Source organism: Trachurus japonicus, chromosome 22 (assembly GCF_045865225.1).
Source record: "Trachurus japonicus isolate A0001 chromosome 22, Traja_1.0".
NCBI lineage: Eukaryota > Metazoa > Chordata > Actinopteri > Carangiformes > Carangidae > Trachurus > Trachurus japonicus.
Genome location: NC_140928.1, coordinates 19,203,098 through 19,221,560, shown reverse-complemented (window position 1 = coordinate 19,221,560; position 18,463 = coordinate 19,203,098). Strand labels below are relative to the sequence as shown.

At 42.2% G+C, this 18,463-nt stretch overlaps 1 protein-coding gene across 1 annotated transcript in view; it reads left to right on the top strand.

The window, feature by feature from the left end:
* Nucleotides 1-293: 293 nt before the first annotated feature.
* Nucleotides 294-18,463, top strand: part of LOC146963926 (latent-transforming growth factor beta-binding protein 2-like) — an 86,560-nt gene continuing 68,390 nt past the window's right edge. Inside the window, exons 1-3 of the mRNA XM_085766954.1 lie at nucleotides 294-1,210; nucleotides 4,064-4,137; nucleotides 16,560-16,821. Of these exons, the coding sequence (XP_085623080.1) occupies nucleotides 762-1,210; nucleotides 4,064-4,137; nucleotides 16,560-16,821 (785 nt within the window). The 5' untranslated portion in view covers nucleotides 294-761. The remainder of the gene's footprint in view (nucleotides 1,211-4,063; nucleotides 4,138-16,559; nucleotides 16,822-18,463) is intronic.

The window sequence follows — 18,463 nt, the reverse complement described above, 5'->3', positions numbered from 1 at the left end:
AGAAAAACATCTGGAAATGTTTTCTTAATTTTTATGATACCACAGTAGCCTGTCAGCTTTAATTCAAACTGAGGATAATGATTGATGCAGCTGCAGTCGTGATAACTTCAATACTCCCGTTCAAAGGAATCAGAAAAAGACACACACAGTAAGATGATGTAACTTGGCAGAGAAAAGTGCGTGTGGGCACATGGACCGAGCGGTGCAGTGTGTGGAAGCAACAATACAGCCGACAAGGGGGAGTTTCTTCTTGCAAAGCGCATGCAATCCCTACAAAAATTCCCGGTGACTTCAGATCCAAGGAGGTGGTGATATTCATGGGAGCACGATTCAAACTCTCTCACTTGGAGTAGGAGTGGAGCCTCAGCAGTCTGGAGCCGACGCGCTGCTGTCTTTGCGCTTCTTTTCCCTGTTTAACAGAAACTAAAAACAGATGGAATAATGTCTGCTTAAAGTATCGTTTTTGATCAGCACAGGAAGGAGAAGAAGAGCTCACAGAGTTTCTCACTTTTGGACTGTATATGGGAATGCTGATTTCATTTCCCTGAAGACATCCCGCTTCAAGTCCTACCTGGGCATTATGAGGAGGTATCCAGGGTTCTTTCATTCCTGGGAGAGGATGTCGACTTGCTGAACTCTTGTAGCCTCATTGGGATTTTTTTTTTTTTTTTTTTTAATTTGCTCATATTTCAGTGGCTCTCGATAAACTGTGCCTCGACCTGCCTTTTTACGCGGTACTTTCAAAACTGTGCGTGCTCAAAATGGACCGTGCAGGATTTGCAGTTTTAATGCTTTTGACTGTAGCGCTCGTGCGAGCAGGCAACAGCCACAAGGACATAACAGGTGGGAGGAAGGAGAGTGCAGGGGCAGCAGGGGCAGCCCGGGCGGTCTGGGACCAGCAGCAGCAGCAGTCACGGGTGAAGAGTCAAGGTCACTTGCCAAGGGGACCAGGGGACGGTGCATCCTCCAAATCATCCGGTGAAACTTCTCCTCAGACCAGCCAATACAGGAGTCTGGTCCGCGTGCCCAGAGGTACTACAACATCCAGAGCGGGACCGGCTCATGCTGCAGGCGTCTCCCGGGAGGACCATGCCTCTGCGCCGCGGGATGGTGCGCAGCGCACCGCCAGACAGACAGCCAGCGTGCAGCAGCGAGCCAGAGTCAACCGCAGGCAGAGCAGCAAGTCTGCCAACTCAAGGAGACTTGTTGGGTAAGAGTGACATGCCAAGTGTTCTTCCGTCTGATTTTAAAATGTTTTACTTTGCTTTGTCAAGCTGCTCGAGCCATTCAAGTTCACAGTGTGAGCAGTAGGCCTACTTTGGAAGGAATTTGTGTGACCCATTTTTACATCAGACCATGTGGTTTACTGTAAAGTTGTGGTGGCCCATTAAAGCAGAATCGCTCTTCTTGTAAGGAAAACCATGTGATGATGTAACTTAACTGCCCTTAGGAAATGGCCTCTAAGTCTTGCTATATTTTCAATACAAAGCTGGTGCATACAGTGTATGAAACTGCACATGCAGGACACCCCACTGAAGGTGAAAGAGCTGTACTCCAACAGCTCTTTCATTGCATTGCACCACATGAAATGCTGCAATGTATTTTGTCATCGAGGTTAAGGCAGGACATGGAATAATAGCTGAGCTTAAACAGTGTGCTGATCTCTGGGCTGATACTGGATGCGTGTAATGAACAGCAAATGTGTACATGCATGGATGAACTGTATTTGAACTGTATTTTGAGACACATGCAACACTGCATTATCACCATTTCCTCCCATTACCACATATTATAGTATATTTAAATCGTAGTAGGAGAGTAGCCGCAGACTACTTCAATGTGTGCACCCCAGTTGTGTGCTATCGCCTGTGGCCGTGTTTTGCAGTGGCTCAACTGGAGCATTGGCTGGTGAACATTTGCAAATTTGCTTAGTGATCAGAAACACCTGTTTCTCCGATGGCCCTCTTCTCAATGCTGCAAATCCCATTTTTTTCCCTTTGTTTTTGTCTCTGTTAAACTCCAAACAAGACGGTTGGTTGTTTCCTTATTAGAGCTCTTTTCTTTTTGTTAAATGAACCCTCGTCCACCCAGCCCTGTTTGTTCCATAGGGACAAAGCATGATACACACTGGTGGGGAGAGTGTTTACATAATAATCAGGGGGGATTTGAATGGCTCATCTTGGGTTGCAGACAGTGAGATATAAATGAAATATATCTTTTGTGGGTCACAGCAGGGCCTCTCACTTTTTTTTTTTTTTAGGAAATTGATTATTTGTATGGCCAATTTATGAGGGGGTGCTTTACAAGCAATAGGAGGATTCAGCCAATTGGTTTTCCATCAATAGACATACATACAGCCTAATGTGCACTCACCAGAGTTAAACACAATAAAAACCAAGTGACTAATGGTCCATACATTTCCATTGCTCATGCTCCCTCACCCTGAATCACCTGCTTGCTACTGATCCTTTTGTCCTTGAAGATGTCTTTGCACTGCAAGACTTTGAAAACTAACACTCACCACTTAGCACCCAGGGGAGAGAGATCTTGTCCACTGCATAAACCTACAGACTCAGTCCATGGAAGAACTGTGTTACACCAAGTAACCATGATCTATCACACATTAAAAACAACATTTCTAAACGTATCCGTCACTCAGACAGCTGCAATCATGCATGGTTGAATTGAGGAGCTGTCTATTTAAAGTAGTGCATAAAGAAAATAGCTGCCTCTTGCATTAGATCCAACATGCTTTATTACAGCAGCGGGGCGAATGCCTGGCTTGACGCTGCCAACAAAACACATTTCAGTGTTAAATGAATGGGGCTCTTTGAGTTTTAAAGAAGCATAAAGGTAGCATTACATAAATCTGCGGGAACATTACCGTATTGTAGTGCGCTTGGTTATTTTAACACTCAGATTCATTAGCTTGGGGTGAATCATCTGCTGCTTGTTAGAGAAAGTGCTTTTTGTGACACATTTCCTCTTGGAATTCCCACTACACCCCGCGGCCGTGGCAGTGCTGGCTGGGTTCACTTAACCCTCCTTTACATTCAGGTTGACTCATTGTGACTAAACCTTCTGTTGTCGGTGCACCTGTCAGACATTTGACTGATCCAGGATAGCTCAGTAGTGAAATAATACACCACCTCCTCATGTTGGGGTTTAAATAAAAAATATAACAAGGTGTGAACAAGGTGTTGCTCTATTCTAACCTGGGGCATGATCCTAATTATGTTGTAAGTTCTCTATTACAGACATGCATATATCTTATGATGGAATTTAAACGTGGTGACAGATGTCTTTGGCACGGACCTGGCCTGATGTGTTTGATTTATGACAAAGCGAGGGCCTGCCAGAGGGCCCAAACAACTACATGTTATTACTGTGACGCCTCAGTAATGGCTGCAATATCTAACGAGTGCTGCTCCTACTGGGGTCAGTGAGTCAACTCCTGTTATCTCCTCAAATCACTATGAGTCAGACATCTACTTACTGTAATATCTTGTGAAAAGATGACGGGGCACAGACCCTTGCCAGCGCGTTGACTGTTGCCCTGAAGTTGCTCTTGCGGTCTGGTGCCTTTTCATCTATCTCGCAGCAAAAATTGGCCTGCGCCGCAAGCGAGGATTAAAGAGTGCAAAGAATCCAGTTATAACTGTTTAAAACTTGTCATCTCTCATTTGCTCAGTGATTTATAGGAGATGCAGGGTGCTTTTCATGTCTCGTGCGTCTAATCCCTTCAAGGCTCAGATAACTCTGTATTTGTTTTCACTCTGGACTCTGGCATTAACAGAATGAAGGACTTGCCGGGTCCATGCTTAGATACAGTTGCACTGAAATTTTATATCGAATGAAAAATGCAATTAGTATGTAATCTTGTAGGTGATTGTATCAATATGATTTGAAACCACAGCAGCCTTTGTGGTCAGATCTGTTTGTCATGCAACGGGTCAGAAGCCTTCCATGTTCTCTTTTATTTCTCTATGTAGTAATAATTCTTGAAACATTGCTGTCAGTGTCTTACTTCACAATGGTTTTCTGTGTGTCTTCCTTTGTTCAGGCCGAATGTCTGTGGAGGTCAGCAGTGCTGCTCTGGCTGGGCTTTGGCACCAGGAACCAATCGCTGCATAAAACGTAAGGAAAAAAAAACCTCCTATATTGTTATACATTTTAAATAAATGTAACTTGCATGAACACTCTTTCATTCAGTCAACGAAGAAACCAATTTTACTGCCTTGCAACCAAGGTCAGACATGTTTGTGAGGCCTTGAAATGGCGCATAAGCACAGTGACGAGCCTTGTGTGTAGTATAATAGAGCTTTTTGAGCTAGGGAACTTAGCAGACAGAGACGCTTTACAACCCTACGCACACACACGATGAAGAATAATGTAGTAAAAAGTGCTACTAATGACTGTCCTGTCAAAGAGAATTGCTCTGTGAAAGTTTTCCTATGGTGTTATAGCCCCCATGGTCATTCTCATCATGTGGTGTTTGCCTTTTCTCTTCATGTAAGATCCTCGCGTGGAAATTACAAGCACTTAGCACTTGGCTCTCTTTTCGACACGAGCCCTTAATTATGGGTGGAACTGCAGCTTCTTTTATTTGACCACAGCAGTATTGGATATCCTGACAGCCAGATAATTAGAAGTGGAATAGAGGACACTGGCTGCGAATGAGTAATTGGCCACTTCTTGACACGCAATGTTAACAGAGACCAGTTAAAATCATTACTTTCATCATTACGGTGATACATCTGTGTTTTCGAGCAACATCTTTCGACCAGTTTTTGATAAAGAGGCTGAACTTAAAATGGAAAAGGCTACACCAGGTGTACTCATTGCGTGTCTTATGTCATTATCACATTTGAGAACACCATTGTCTGCCAGACTGAAATGACAGGTTGGAATTGGAGGAAAACAATATCTTTAAATTTTACTAGTGAAGTTAAACTCACATTTCTTCACTAACAATTGGACTAAAGCTCTATCTATCTATCTATCTATCTATCTATCTATCTATCTATCTATCTATCTATCTATCTATCTATCTATCTATCTATCTATCTATCTATCTATATATCTATCTATATATCTATCTATATATCTATCTATTGCTAGTAGCCATACTTGTTTAATCTTTTCTCTGTTTCTCCTCTGCGAATGATCTTACACACACAGCTCATCACACACTTCAGCCATTCGATTACACAACCAGCTGACTGGTCCCAGCAGCCTCCTAATTAGATCTCCTTCCCTCCTGCCCAGTGTAAACCCTTCTTCCATTTTTTCTCAAGTCCCAGCTAAAGGCACAGCTACCAATGTGTAAATTACATCTAACGTGGAGCAGCAGTTGCCCAAATTAAAAGAGTAAATACTTATAATCTGCCAGAAAGTAACAGGTCCAGTCTAACATGCCTACGTTAAACAAGGCAGTGGATCTGAGCAGGCCAGGGGTCTGTCCAACCATCTGGACCCTCTTACAGCTTGGCCCTCACCCAGGTCTGACTGGAGGCTATGCTATCATCAGCTGAGTGAAGTCCCATGGCAGGCAAGGTGCCAACACAAAGGCCCCAGACTTGAGCCGGGACTGGAAGCCCCCACGTAGAAGACCTCCGTGGAGCAAAACAGGCTTAGACTATCTTTATTCTGTCCCGGCCTGAGACCCAGGCTGCTTTATTAGGGGATGGCAGCATGAGAAAACATGTTCACAGTAGGGGAAAGAAAAGGAACAAACCTGTCAGCCGGGAGCATAAGTAAAAACATATCATGGCTGAGCTACGTGTAGGAAATTCTCGCTGAAGGGATTGAAGTAATGTCTAATATTAAAAGTGTCAGCTGCAGACTTCACTTGCAAGGCTGGATTGGGTGTCTAGAGTTATGGCTTCTTAACAATACCTCCTTGTTTCAACTGGGTTGAGGTCAGAGCAAATATATGACAGGAATTGGATCACTAGTTGTCCCGGGAGTGCGCCTACATGTCTTTAGAAATGTGTTTTTAAAAAGGTCTACGTCTGGGTCTCCCTGGGTCTGCTGGTCGAAGAGTCTCTGACTCGGTGCTGCCCATGTTCTGGCAGAACTGCTGCTGGCTGTCTCTGTTTTCAACTTCGGGACAGAGGGTTAGCAGACGTGTTTGTGTATTTCAGCAATTTCCGGGGCAAAAAATAGCCAATGTTGTGAGATAGAAAGCTTTGATCCATTAAGAACATTGCATTTCCATTGTTGGGTCCAGTTTATTTCTCTTTGAGCCAGATGAACCACTGTGATCAGTAGTAAAACTTCATTAGTCTTTTATATGGCTATGATTTTACCCAACCAGTGGGGTTTTTTATGAATGGTGGCCAAGAACCAAAGGTGTGTTTGTTGTGGTTGGCATGGTAAAATGAGGCCAGGTGTGAGCTTGGCTGTGTTTTCATTTGTTTACTTGCAGGCAGGATCGAGGCTCTCATCAAGATGTATGTAGCATAATGTTTCTGGGTCAGCTCTTATACTTATTCCCGACTGTGTTGAGATTCACATCTGTTCATCAAAAGTATTGTTGGTTAGATGAAGAGCAAAGGGGAGGCCATATTGCAGCCTCGCCCAGTCACAGCCCAACAGTAAGAAGACAAGTCTGACCGTCAGCTGCATTACTTTAACTGTCAACACTGTCTTGACACAAAAACTGATTAAATCTTCATGCCGAACTCTGCAGATGGCCACTGTCAAATTTCCAGATAAAATTTAGCAATGTTTTTCATGGAATCTTACACCAATTTAAAACAATACTGCACCAATACATTAACAAGACATCATTCGTAAAATATTCCTGCAATAAAAAGCCATGGGAATGTTGTACACCTGCATAAACAGTAATTGCTGAAACAAGAAAACAGCATGTTAATTCAGTAAAATTTGTACCATCACTCCAGTTTGTATTGGAAATGATCGTAGAAATGTGTTTACAAAACAGTGCATTACCCGCGGTAAAGGTTTGTAGGTATAAGTTTGAATAACCCTCCATTACATACTGTGTACCTATCAGTGTAATTACCGTTTCGTAGTTTTGGTTTACAGCATTTCTTTGAAAAAGAGATCATAGTAGGAACTTTAAAAAGCCAGTGTTATTGGAGATTTACAGCGTATCTCTGTTCCTTTGTATCTGCTGTCAGAGGCTTCACTTTTATCTTTGCACCCTTGAATGTGGCTTTCACTCCAACCTCGCTGTAAGTGGGATCTTGGATAGACTCTACCAGGCAGGACACACACTGTCAGTGTTAGCGACAGGAGCTCTTTGGTGAGGTGGAAGACAAGTGTGGCTACACCTACTAGTTTTACAACAAGATTAGAAGTCTACACACTCACTATAAGCTCTGTGAAGCTGTACTTTAGTTCTATGAGGTAAATGCGAACATAAACACATGGACTTTCTCACAAGTACAGCATTAGCATATTGATGACAAGCAGCTATGATGTTTACTTACAGTAACATTCAGCATATTTGTTAGCATGGCAGTATATGGTCTTCAGCACTAAACACAAAGTACAGCTGCGGCTGGGGGGAAGTCATTATGTATTTGCTCATAAATCATGTGGCAAAAAGTTGACCAGATGGTGGCAATAGAGGAAAAGTTAAGGAATCACCAAATTCACCAAATTACATTTCATCCTGAGGGAAACATGGATGTTTTTCTAAATTCAATCCCTCCCACACATATTTCACTGAACCTCCTAAATATCTATCCCATGATGGTGCTTGTGGAAATTGCCTTAGGAATCATCTCCTGGGGACAATAATGGCCTGTACAACATTTCACAGCAATTCACTTAATAAATGTTGTTTATTTCATTCTTGACCAAAGTGGTGGACAAAGATTCTGGCTAGCGCTGCTAAAAAGGAGCGCGAGCTGTTGGCGTCCTTCAGGCAGGACTATGAATAAGAGTTTTGTTGTGTTGTTGTGATAGTAATTTGATTAAAGTAATGATAGGGCTGAGCTATGTCAAAACATTACATCGCGATTGCTTTGACACATTTCGATGACTCACGAGTTTAGTGGTAATAGTACATATAAAAAGAATATTGACAGTCTGACAGATGATGATGTGATTGTTGCTGGGGTGTGTAACAAACAAGCACACTCTCCTATGTCTGGAGATTATTATTTGTAGGCTGGTGAAATCTCTGTGGCAACATAATGCTTAATTGATAAAGTGTGTTGTGATACATTTTACCTTCATCAAAATATCCCAGCTCCCACGATTTGGATTTTGTACTTGGCCTCATTGACATTTCTAAAATGTCTCGACTCTCAACTAATTGTTTCACTATAATCTGGTGTGGACAATATTGAAAACAGTGATAGCTGCTGCACACACAGGAACTGGCTTTATATCATAGATATATCATACCTGAGTCCAGAGTGCTCCCTAAAGTGCAGACTGAAATTAAATCTATTTCATTACACTATACATCACAATATTTTGACGAAACCGTGTGCTACATATGGCAGCATGCTGCAAGAATAGCCAATACTGAAAGCAGGAGCCCCTTCAAAAAAACACACACTCACACACACTTGGCCCTTGATTTCAACCCGGTGCTGTCATAGGGAGTGCAGATGAAAGGTGCATCATTCACATGGAGGAATAAAGTTGTTTTCAGTCTCTTAAGCAGTTGGTAATTGACAGAGTGAAATGTTGTAGAGAGGAGTTTCTTTTTGATTGGCTTCCAGCTTTCTTTGGCCCGCTGTGCCGCTCAGGGCCCCGTCCCAACCCTGAAATAACTCCTCCAGCAGAAAGTCTCTCCCCCTCGTTCACCTCTGCCATCGCAAGATATCCCTCTCATCCTAAACAAAAGATATAGAGTGCCGCATGTTTCCCTCTCTCGTCCCCATCGTGTCTTCAGTGCTGTCCGAGCAGGATTGAACTCCTGCATGTTGGATACATTGAGAGCCATGCAAGTCATTCAACATGTTTACGGTTACCTCATTCTTCCCACCAACAATGGTCCATTTGATTTTAGTTCCTTTAAAGTCCAGAAGAGGAAATGAGGTTTTCATGGATGTCAAAGCCATCACAGTGTAGTTTTTATGTGAATTAATCAATGAAATTGACAGTTTCCTACACTGTCTTGTGTGTGAAACAGATTAGATGCTTTACTTTTGCTTCAGCATGTGTGAAGCAGCTGGTAAACTATCAAGGACATACATGTGTTAACGTTTTCTGACCTCCAAACGGTATCCAAAAATGCAGGTTCACCATCTTCCCTTAATAGATACAAGCCGTCTCAGTTTGCTTTTTGTGACACACAACAGAATATTTAAATATAGTAAATCGGATGTTACAGACAAATTTGCTCTCTCCAGGGGGTGTCTGTATCAAAACATGTCAAAAGACTTGGGCCTCATTCACCAATATCTTCTTAAGAACCTTCTTAGATTCTTTCTTAAGTTGTTCTTAAGAAGTTCCTTAAGAAAACCCTACGTCAGATTCATCAACGCGTTCGTAAGCCTCAGAATTGTTCGCAGCTGTGTTCCTACTTGATGAATGCCATCTCCTCGTAAATTGAGGGCGTGTGCCAGGTGAGTCTAATTAACATAGGATTAGCATAGGTAACAGCCCCATCAATGCCCGTAAAAGGGCATGAGACTGCAGGGCCGTGTGCACACAGAGCACTGAGCAGAGAAGGTGAAGTGAGAAAGAAAGTTGAAATGTGCAAATGAAAATCTGGGAGGGAGCACCAGACTCCAAACGTAAAAAGAACTTAAGTAGTGAAGTGGCGATACTGCGGCAGGAATGAAACAAAGAAACAAACAAAAGGCTTATATTTAGTTTATATTTTATATTTATATTTAGGCTATATTTAGTAGCCAGCAGTGGATGCAGCTCTTCGGGTTGTTATCAGAGAGACCACACTCTCACGTGTGCCATCATAAATATCATCATATTATCACATATGAAAAAAAAACAGTTGTGTGTAGTGTGAACACTTACAGTAAGTGCACTGTTGCAGCCCGCAATTAGGAAAAAAAAAATCATATCGGCAGCTGTATGCCCCCCCCCCCCCCAAAAAAAAAGAGAAAAAAACAACTGATATGAATTAAGTGTCTATAATGTTTTTTAAGAGACTGCAATGATTTGTCAGTTATTATTATTAATATATATGATTATTAAAAACATCATAAAAGATAATAAAATAATTCTTATTCAAATCATATAATGTCATACAACTGCAGAACAAAAGAAAACGCTATAATCGGTTATTTTTGCAGAAGTCTCAGCACCTAAAAGTGCATAAGTATACTCCTGACTGTTCTTAGATTTTGTTCTTAGTTGAGAACAAATTCTGGATAAGAAAACATTCATGAATGCCACAATCTTCGTAAAAACTTCGTAAGTAGGACTTAAGAACAAATTTGTTCTTAAGAACGGTTCGTGAATGAGGCCCATTTCCCCTTGTGTAATGTCATGCAATCACATGGGATCATTGGAATTGGTGTCTTCACCATTATTCCCTGACTTTGTCTCTCCAATGCAAAGATTGTTTAAAGATTCCTTCAAAACCTGTGATTCAGTTTTGGTGGCACTTTTTGGTGGACACATTGGAGTGACTGCTCTTCTGTTAATAACTTTCAAACCAGGCATTCATGAAGTTTTTACCTGCAACTGAAGCACCATAGAGGTATTAGCCTCTCCATAACAAACAGACCAGGAGATTTAAACCTGAAGCAGTTTCAAATCAGTGATTTGCAGACACTCTTTGGCAGACATGACCTCTCCAGTGCCTGAGTTGCCTAATATTGGCCGGGCTTTTTCTTGTTTATCTTAAGATCCAGACATCAGATGACTGAAATTATCTGGTTAAATATAGTAACAACGACCAAAAGTGTAAAATCTTTGTGTGGCTTAAAACTAGATGACAGTCAATTTTTAACTTCTGGCAGGCAACCACAGCACCCACCCATGAACATGAGGATATTATGTCATTGACAGGAGTCCAAGTGACACACCACATCCATTATACCATTACCATGATTAAAATCACATATTTCTCGAGGTTAGAGCTGGAAACATTTGGGATAATGTAAGTTCACTACTTTAAACATGTATTTCATAGTCTTTTAGTCATTTATCTTCTTATCTTAATATTGAAAAGTTATAGACAAACTGTTGATGTTCAAGAAGGTAGTTATACTGTACATCAGTCAGCCCATTACAGTACTTAAGTTAAAGAGGTTTGTCATGCTATATACACTTAATAGGATAGTATATGCAGCTTGGTCATGAGTCACAGCCAAGCACATGATTCAGTGTCTATCACGATCCTCCGAGTCACCAGGACTTTGCTGCTGAATGCCACTGCTTAGTGCATTATTTCTTCAGATGAATTACGATGAGATGATATGATGAGTCAATATCCTGTGTGCAGTTTTTAATTTACAACATCCTTTTGGCAGCAGCAGAGCTTAGAGGTACTTTTTTTAGTTTTTTATATGATGAAAAAGAATCTGATGTTGAGTAAGAGTAAATCATACATGTACAAATATTTTACAGCAGTGAGTCGTTCAAGCTACAAAAATAAAAAGGAATACATTTTATTTTAGCAAAGGTTTAAAAAAGAGAAAAGAATACAGAGAACCAAACCTCCTGCAGCATCCTCTGTTTTACAAGGAGGTTTTTAAGATGCTGGTGTTTCTTGTGACGCAGTTGAGCTGGGGTTAAAATTACAGCAACACAGACAGCCACAGACCTCCACGGCTTTCTTTATATGTCGTGTGCGGATTTGTGGGGGTTGCACAGTTCACAGTTCACGGGCAAAATACTCCCTTGGCAGACCTGTTGAGAGTTATGGCCCATTAGACGGATCCTGTAATCAATACACAACCCATCGTCCCAAAGCCCATCATTAACATAGATGCTGGACAGCTCGCTCCCCAAACCAGGAGTGCAGCTTTCTCCACTCCAGCTGGTGTCTGTTTGTAGGTTGCAATTGGGTCTTGTTCTGGCCTCCTGTGCCACATGTTTTTCTAATTGCTACCATAGAAGAGAGCGTGGTGAAATGAGGTAGTAGTCAGCGTCTGGGCCTAGTGATCTTCCTGTATAATTTCTTTTTTTGTTTATTTGAACGTCTTTGTTCATGAGCTGTTCATAATACGGAAATAATGAAGAGAGAAGTCAAAGCATTCCTCAGGAACACTTGTTTGTGTCTTTTTTTTATGGCTTCATGATGCAAAAATAGGACACATGCTCCCGCAGATCTGTCTACATGAGGCCACCAAAAAAGCAACACTGGGCTTTATTTACTTAGAGAGCAACATTAACAACAAGCAGCCCGCTCCTTCACTCACACAAACGCTGGCTGAGGCCACAGTGTTGTTAGGGTAGCCCATAGCCAGCCATATATCATAGCACCCTCCTGCTTAAAGACCATATGGAAGTTGTTGGGATGTGATCCCTCAGGATGATGGGGTTTGTGGGTTTTTGGTGAACACCACGTCTCACAGAGTCAGCTTTACAAGTTGTGGGCGCACGCCCCCAGATCCAGATATCCTCCACAGAGCACCCCAGCATGTGGCTCATTAGAGGCTGAATGTGGGAGTTTGAGGAGTGCGGTGGAGGCATGATATAGCGTGGCTAAAAGTAATGTACACAGTGTCATGGGTCAGATGTAGGTTAACACAATCCCCCCACAGAGCTGAGGTGGGTTAAGAGAATAAAAGCTGCAACTACTGTATTGGACCGAAAAAACCCACACTGTGATTGAAAAATGTGCATCTATGACAGACGCACCTTCATTTGGTGAAATATTACGCTTACCACAAAGAGAAAATAGAGGATCTGTCAAACAGTGTCAGGCTCCCGTCCTTCTGCTTCTGATTAGAACAATAGAGAAGTTTGATTCTGAGCTTTTAATGAAAGGACACAGAGTTACAGTAACAGCAGTTTTGGTTGTAGACAGCAAAGTTAGCGTTTGGCAAGCCTGAAGTGATAGCACTTGCTTTGGCAACCATGTGGAGATCACATGTTGTAAAGAGATTAACACTCACTTGAAATGATTAGCATGGAGAGGCAATTGTATTAACTGCTCAATAGACCAATTCTTACTTCTTCAGTGGACAGTGAGTCCAAATTTTTAAGCTGCTCTCTCTCTGCTGCCCCCCACAATCTCAAACACTTGACCCACTTCATGAGATCTGTCAGGGTCTGTGGTGACTCCTACAGAGAGGCTCCTGCTGTCATCGCAGGAGCTTTACTAGACTCAGAGTTTTACAAACTTCGGTGACCATGCACACCCACAGTGTGAAAAGAGTAAATTCAGAAAGGGCCAAACTATAACAGCCAAGGAGGTAAGTTGCTAATGCCACTCTACCCTTCATTCTTTCATTTCCTAGGTTGCTGTCTCTCTTTCCAGGATTTGAAAGGGCCTTCAGTCAAGCCTTTTGTCATATTTTAATTCTAATCTCCGGAGCAGCTCCCAGCCTCTAAATCTCATAATGACGCTCCGGCTTTAGAGCAGTCCTCCCCAAGAGCATTGCGATTATTCTTTCATTATCAATATTATTTTCCAAAATGTCAGGTTTCATCGGGTACTGTTGACCTATGTAAAGTGAGGAGATTTCTCTACATGTTTGAGTTATCTCAGATATTGGTTTCAAATTGCCCTTTGCTGAATGAAAAGACCATAAAGATTTGATGGGTTGTATTACTTTGAGTCCGAGAGAGGGAAAGAAGAATCTCTGGTGGATTGTAATGGACTGGAAACAAGCGCTAAGTTGGAAATCAGAGTCCAGAGGAGGGAGGGACAAGAATGGTAATTTTCCTTGGATATACACGCACATGCAATCCTAAGCTTGTAACAGGTAACAGTAACCCAACAGGGAAATTATCAACAATACTTACCTCAGTAACGACCCCTAGGTTGCTTGTAATATATGTCCAGAATTCCATTCGTGATCGCCTAAAAACCAACCAAGAACTTTGACAGTAGAAATAACTTACTTTATATGAAAAGTGCTTCTCTAACCCCCAGTGAGTACTATTTGGAGAGGGATGGATACTTGTATACACCAGGCATTTTCTTCAGAGATGTTTCTCTGGCAGCAGAGACCTCCTCAAACATTTTTAGATGGGTATCAAGTTTTGGGGGGGTTGCAGACATCTGATTTGCTTGATTATGAAGTTGAAGATATTTTAGCTAAGCCCAAAGAAAATGCTGTTTCCATATTAATAATGTGTTTTATTACTGATTCGTCTGGATCAGCATGTTTGTTTGGAAGGTTCAGAGCTGCCAACAACAGTCTAATAGTCTCCTCTTTTCAGATGACTGGATTTGGATACAATCTCCCAAAACTTGGCCAGTCTGTCTCGGTCATAATTAAGGCTGAAGTGGCAATGCCAGGAATGTTTGCCATTTCTCCTCTTTTATTTCCGATGGATTCTCAATTTATTATTACTCTTGCAAAGTAATAATTGCTGCGCATATTTGTGAAATGGATGGAATGTGAGGCAATTAGTTTTAATGATGTGCAAGACAAATCTGTACGACAGCAATTACTGCGACAATGTGCTCGACAGCCCAGAGGCAGGGCTCCGAGACAACACAGAGGGGCAGTGACACTGTATGCAGGAGCCATGCTAGAGGCTTCATGTGGGGCACATGCCCGGCCCAGAGTCACTGACCTGTCCTCGCAGGCCAGGCCACATGTTTGTGTGGTGTCAGTTCTGTGCCTCATACTGTAGCTGAATACAAGTCACACGTCACCCGTCTGGATGCATATCCCATCGGAAGCCAACCGTGAACCGCCATTTATTGGGTTATTTTTCTGCCCTGCGCTGTTTCTCATTTCAATTCAGACAGTTTATTTGAAGAATGCAGTTTCACACATTACCAAGTTTTCCCCCTAGAGCATAATGTCACTGAAATCCGTAGCCTATTTGATCCACAACTTTATCCCCAAACTTGAGGTTAAACAGACCCTGGACGAAGGCGATGGCACAGAGCCAGCCCGTACTTTACTTAGATGATGTATTTAACTCCTTGCCAAACAGAGCTCAGGCAAGTCCTGTTTCATCCCATGATGGAAAATTCGGATCACGTACCAAGTTACACAAATCCACAACCACATTTCTCTAAATGTGTATGCTTCATCAAAAAAGCATCTACATTTTCCTCAGAGTAGTTAAAATGAAATGCTCGAGTGAATTAGTTGGTCTAAATAAAATTTGCTTCACCATAAAGCAGAAGAGAGTGGTGATTGTCTGATATTTAATCCTCAATTTGTTAGTTTTTCTCATCATACCGCAGACTGACGATACGTAATACGGCGGTCTTTCAATTAACATGTATCGTGATCAGAGAAACCCAAATTACAGAGCTTCATTTGGCCCTCTGTGTGGGAATACATCTATGGAAATAAAAGTGTGACGCAATGCTTGTTACAAAGGGTTGTCATGTATGGGGCCATTGTGCTTTCACTCAAGACTTAAAGAAACAGTCAAAGTGGCCCCCGGAGACCGAGCGGTATCGCAATAACAGGAAGCGTGCAGCAGGTAGAGCGCTGTTCGCACCCAGTGGGGCCCTTCCAGACTGCCAGCGCTCCGCTCTGCCAAGAGCCGTGGCAGCGTTCCTGCCTGTGATCTGTCAGTGTCCACAGCATCTGTGTCAATAGCATTCCATAGCCCTGTTGACAGAGTGCCGCTGTTTGCTTTAGCCACCACAGACCGGTGGCCTGATTTACTGTTTGAGGACAATGTCATAAATCCTCAATTGCCGTCGTCTACCACATACATGTGTGTCACAAGATCGAGAGCGTGTTTACTTTAAATTGTGTGCCACAGGTCCTTCAGTGCTCCAACTATCTGGAGGGTGAGGGGGTGGGCTGGTAGAGTCACACAGATTGTTTTTCCATGACCACGAAATGACCTCAATGCCGCGTATTTGCAGACTATTGATAAATATCATGCACACATTCGTCTTGTAAGTACAGTAAGGCCCTTCAGGTTTAGTTTGTTTTTCAAATAAAAGATACAGCTCTGCAGGCATTTTCTTTGATTAAGTGTCAGCTATTTGCAGTTGGCCTTCAGTAACTAGCTTTTCCCATTCGCTCATTTTTTATTACCTTTTACTTTTATTGCCCCTTTAAGCTGCCTGTGTTTCAGTGAAAGCACACACTGGATTCTAGATCAGTGACGAAAGGTATTTTTAGGAAATCGTTCTGTATAGAAATGCCGGCGGCGCTAAACTAAGCCATGAACCTGAAGCACAGGCTTTGCTTCAGAGATAAATTGGATAAGGATTTAATGTAAGTGATCATATATATTTAGACTAAACAGGGCATTTAAAGACTCAGGAGGAATTGAACATGACAGCCCCTCCAGGCTCTGCTGAATGAAAAGGACAAAAAAGGTTGAGGAGTGAAACTAATGGCCCCTTGATTTAATCAATTTAAAGTGAGCCCCAGTGTTGAGATCAGTGCAGTAGCAGGAAAGCCATTCCTGTTTCTGCTCCTTCTTACGAGTGGGGGCACATGCTCTAACATGACCTGCTGAAAACCCGATCTCCATCTGTGCTCTCTCTTCAGCCGACTGCCAGCCCCCCTGCCAGAACCGTGGCTCCTGCAGCCGGCCACAGACCTGCGTGTGTCGCTCGGGCTTCCAGGGGCCCCGCTGTGAGGAGGTGGCTCCAGAGCAGGTGTACATCCATGACCGCGGGACCCTGAGGCGAGTTCAGCCCGGCACCAACCCCTTCCAGAGAGACCAACCGCGGAGAAGGCCGTCGGAACGGCAGGCCATCGACACCACCAAGGTCCAGACCCCCCGACCTGCCACCACCAGACAGCCTGTGTAAGTGGAGCAGCTGCTTCTCTAGCTTCTCTTATTATAGCCAGACAGAGCCCCACTGCTTTACCAAATAAAGATAGGTAAAAAAGTTATTCTAACACTTTCTTGATAACAATCAGAAGAGATATTACAGAGGAAAAACAGGTGGTTGGGACAGGCGCCCATATGCAGAGGCTACGGTCCTATCAATTAGAGGCAAAAGCCCCAAAAATATGCTTTAAAAAATTAAAGGCAGCGTTAGCTAGCTGGTCATCATCATAAACTGTCAGTTAGCTAGCCTGTTAGCCAGGTCACTAGCAGACAACACATCCCCCAGTTGATTCAAAAGATAGATTTGCACGTTCAGCTCTTGAATAACTGTCTGGAAACCATTAGTATTTTATACGCCAACAGATTGGGGGAGTCTCATTCTTTATTTTGATAGCAGTGCTTTTTCAGAGCGCACGTTTTTCTTTATGCAGTGAACATATGTTAATATACAGTATTTAGTGTTATTTCGCACAGAGATGTTTGTTTTAGCTACCATTACTGTCATACACGAAGGCGCACAGAAAACAAATTGACACACGGTGCTATTAGAAATTATTTAAAGACTCTTGAACAAACAGTAGTTCATTACGCTCCCGTTGAACGCTGGTTGTGTTTATCGTTGCAATAAATCAAACCAGATGACTGGGTTCATATGTTAAATCTTTAATACACTTTAAGTAAAACAAATACTAGGTAAATCAAGTAAGCTTTTGCTTCCATTCGCTGCAACGCCTGAAAATGTACCAGGTAAATCTGTAAAATATAGGAAAATATAAGATGATTTACCAGACAGAAGTATTAACCCTTCTATTTGCTTTGAAAACAGAGCTGGAAGATTATATTTTCTTTAGGCTTTGGCTGTTTTAGTTTGTTCTTTGATGTACTGTAATAACTGTGACTATAATGTATCCAGCTCATAATTGCTCAGACTAAGGGGTCTTTCAGTGCATTCAGCAAATTCTCCAAAGACTGCTAATCAGACAGGCCTAATAGTTTCTTGGCTTGAAAGTCTGACTGTTTTAGTTCCAATCTTGTTGGAAACAACTTTTTGATTTGATTAATCACTTTACCATGGCAAGAACCATATTCTTGATCAAGGATGTTGAAAGAGAGTAATTATTTCCGGGAATATTTTGATGGATTGTTATTGCTTACAGGTTCAGACTTATCTTGTCAAATTGTGCTCCATTTTGGACTCAGGCCCAGTGCTTTTCTAATCCGCTCACAGTCGGTTAAAGTGCCATAATTTGTTTGGGCACTGAGGTCATCATTCACTTTTTAGCCAGTTTGTCATCTGTGTAATTTCTCTCAACCAAACCACTTAAACATTCTCTATTACATCTGACATTTATGGTGCTCCTCTTGCTAATTGTGAGGGTCTTGTGTCATTTTGTGCTTTTACTGGTGTTATGGATTTGCGCTGGCTGAGCCAGCCACATGTTTGTGGTAGCTCTGAAACTCTGCTAAATGTTCTGGCAGATGATTCATAAGAGTTTTTATACTTCCTCCTATCCCAGAACGATTATCTTGGAGTCATAGTAAATGTTCTAATCAATACAAGACCTCTGTAGAGTGCACAGTTGCTATGCATATGTTTTCTTTGTTCTTGACTCAC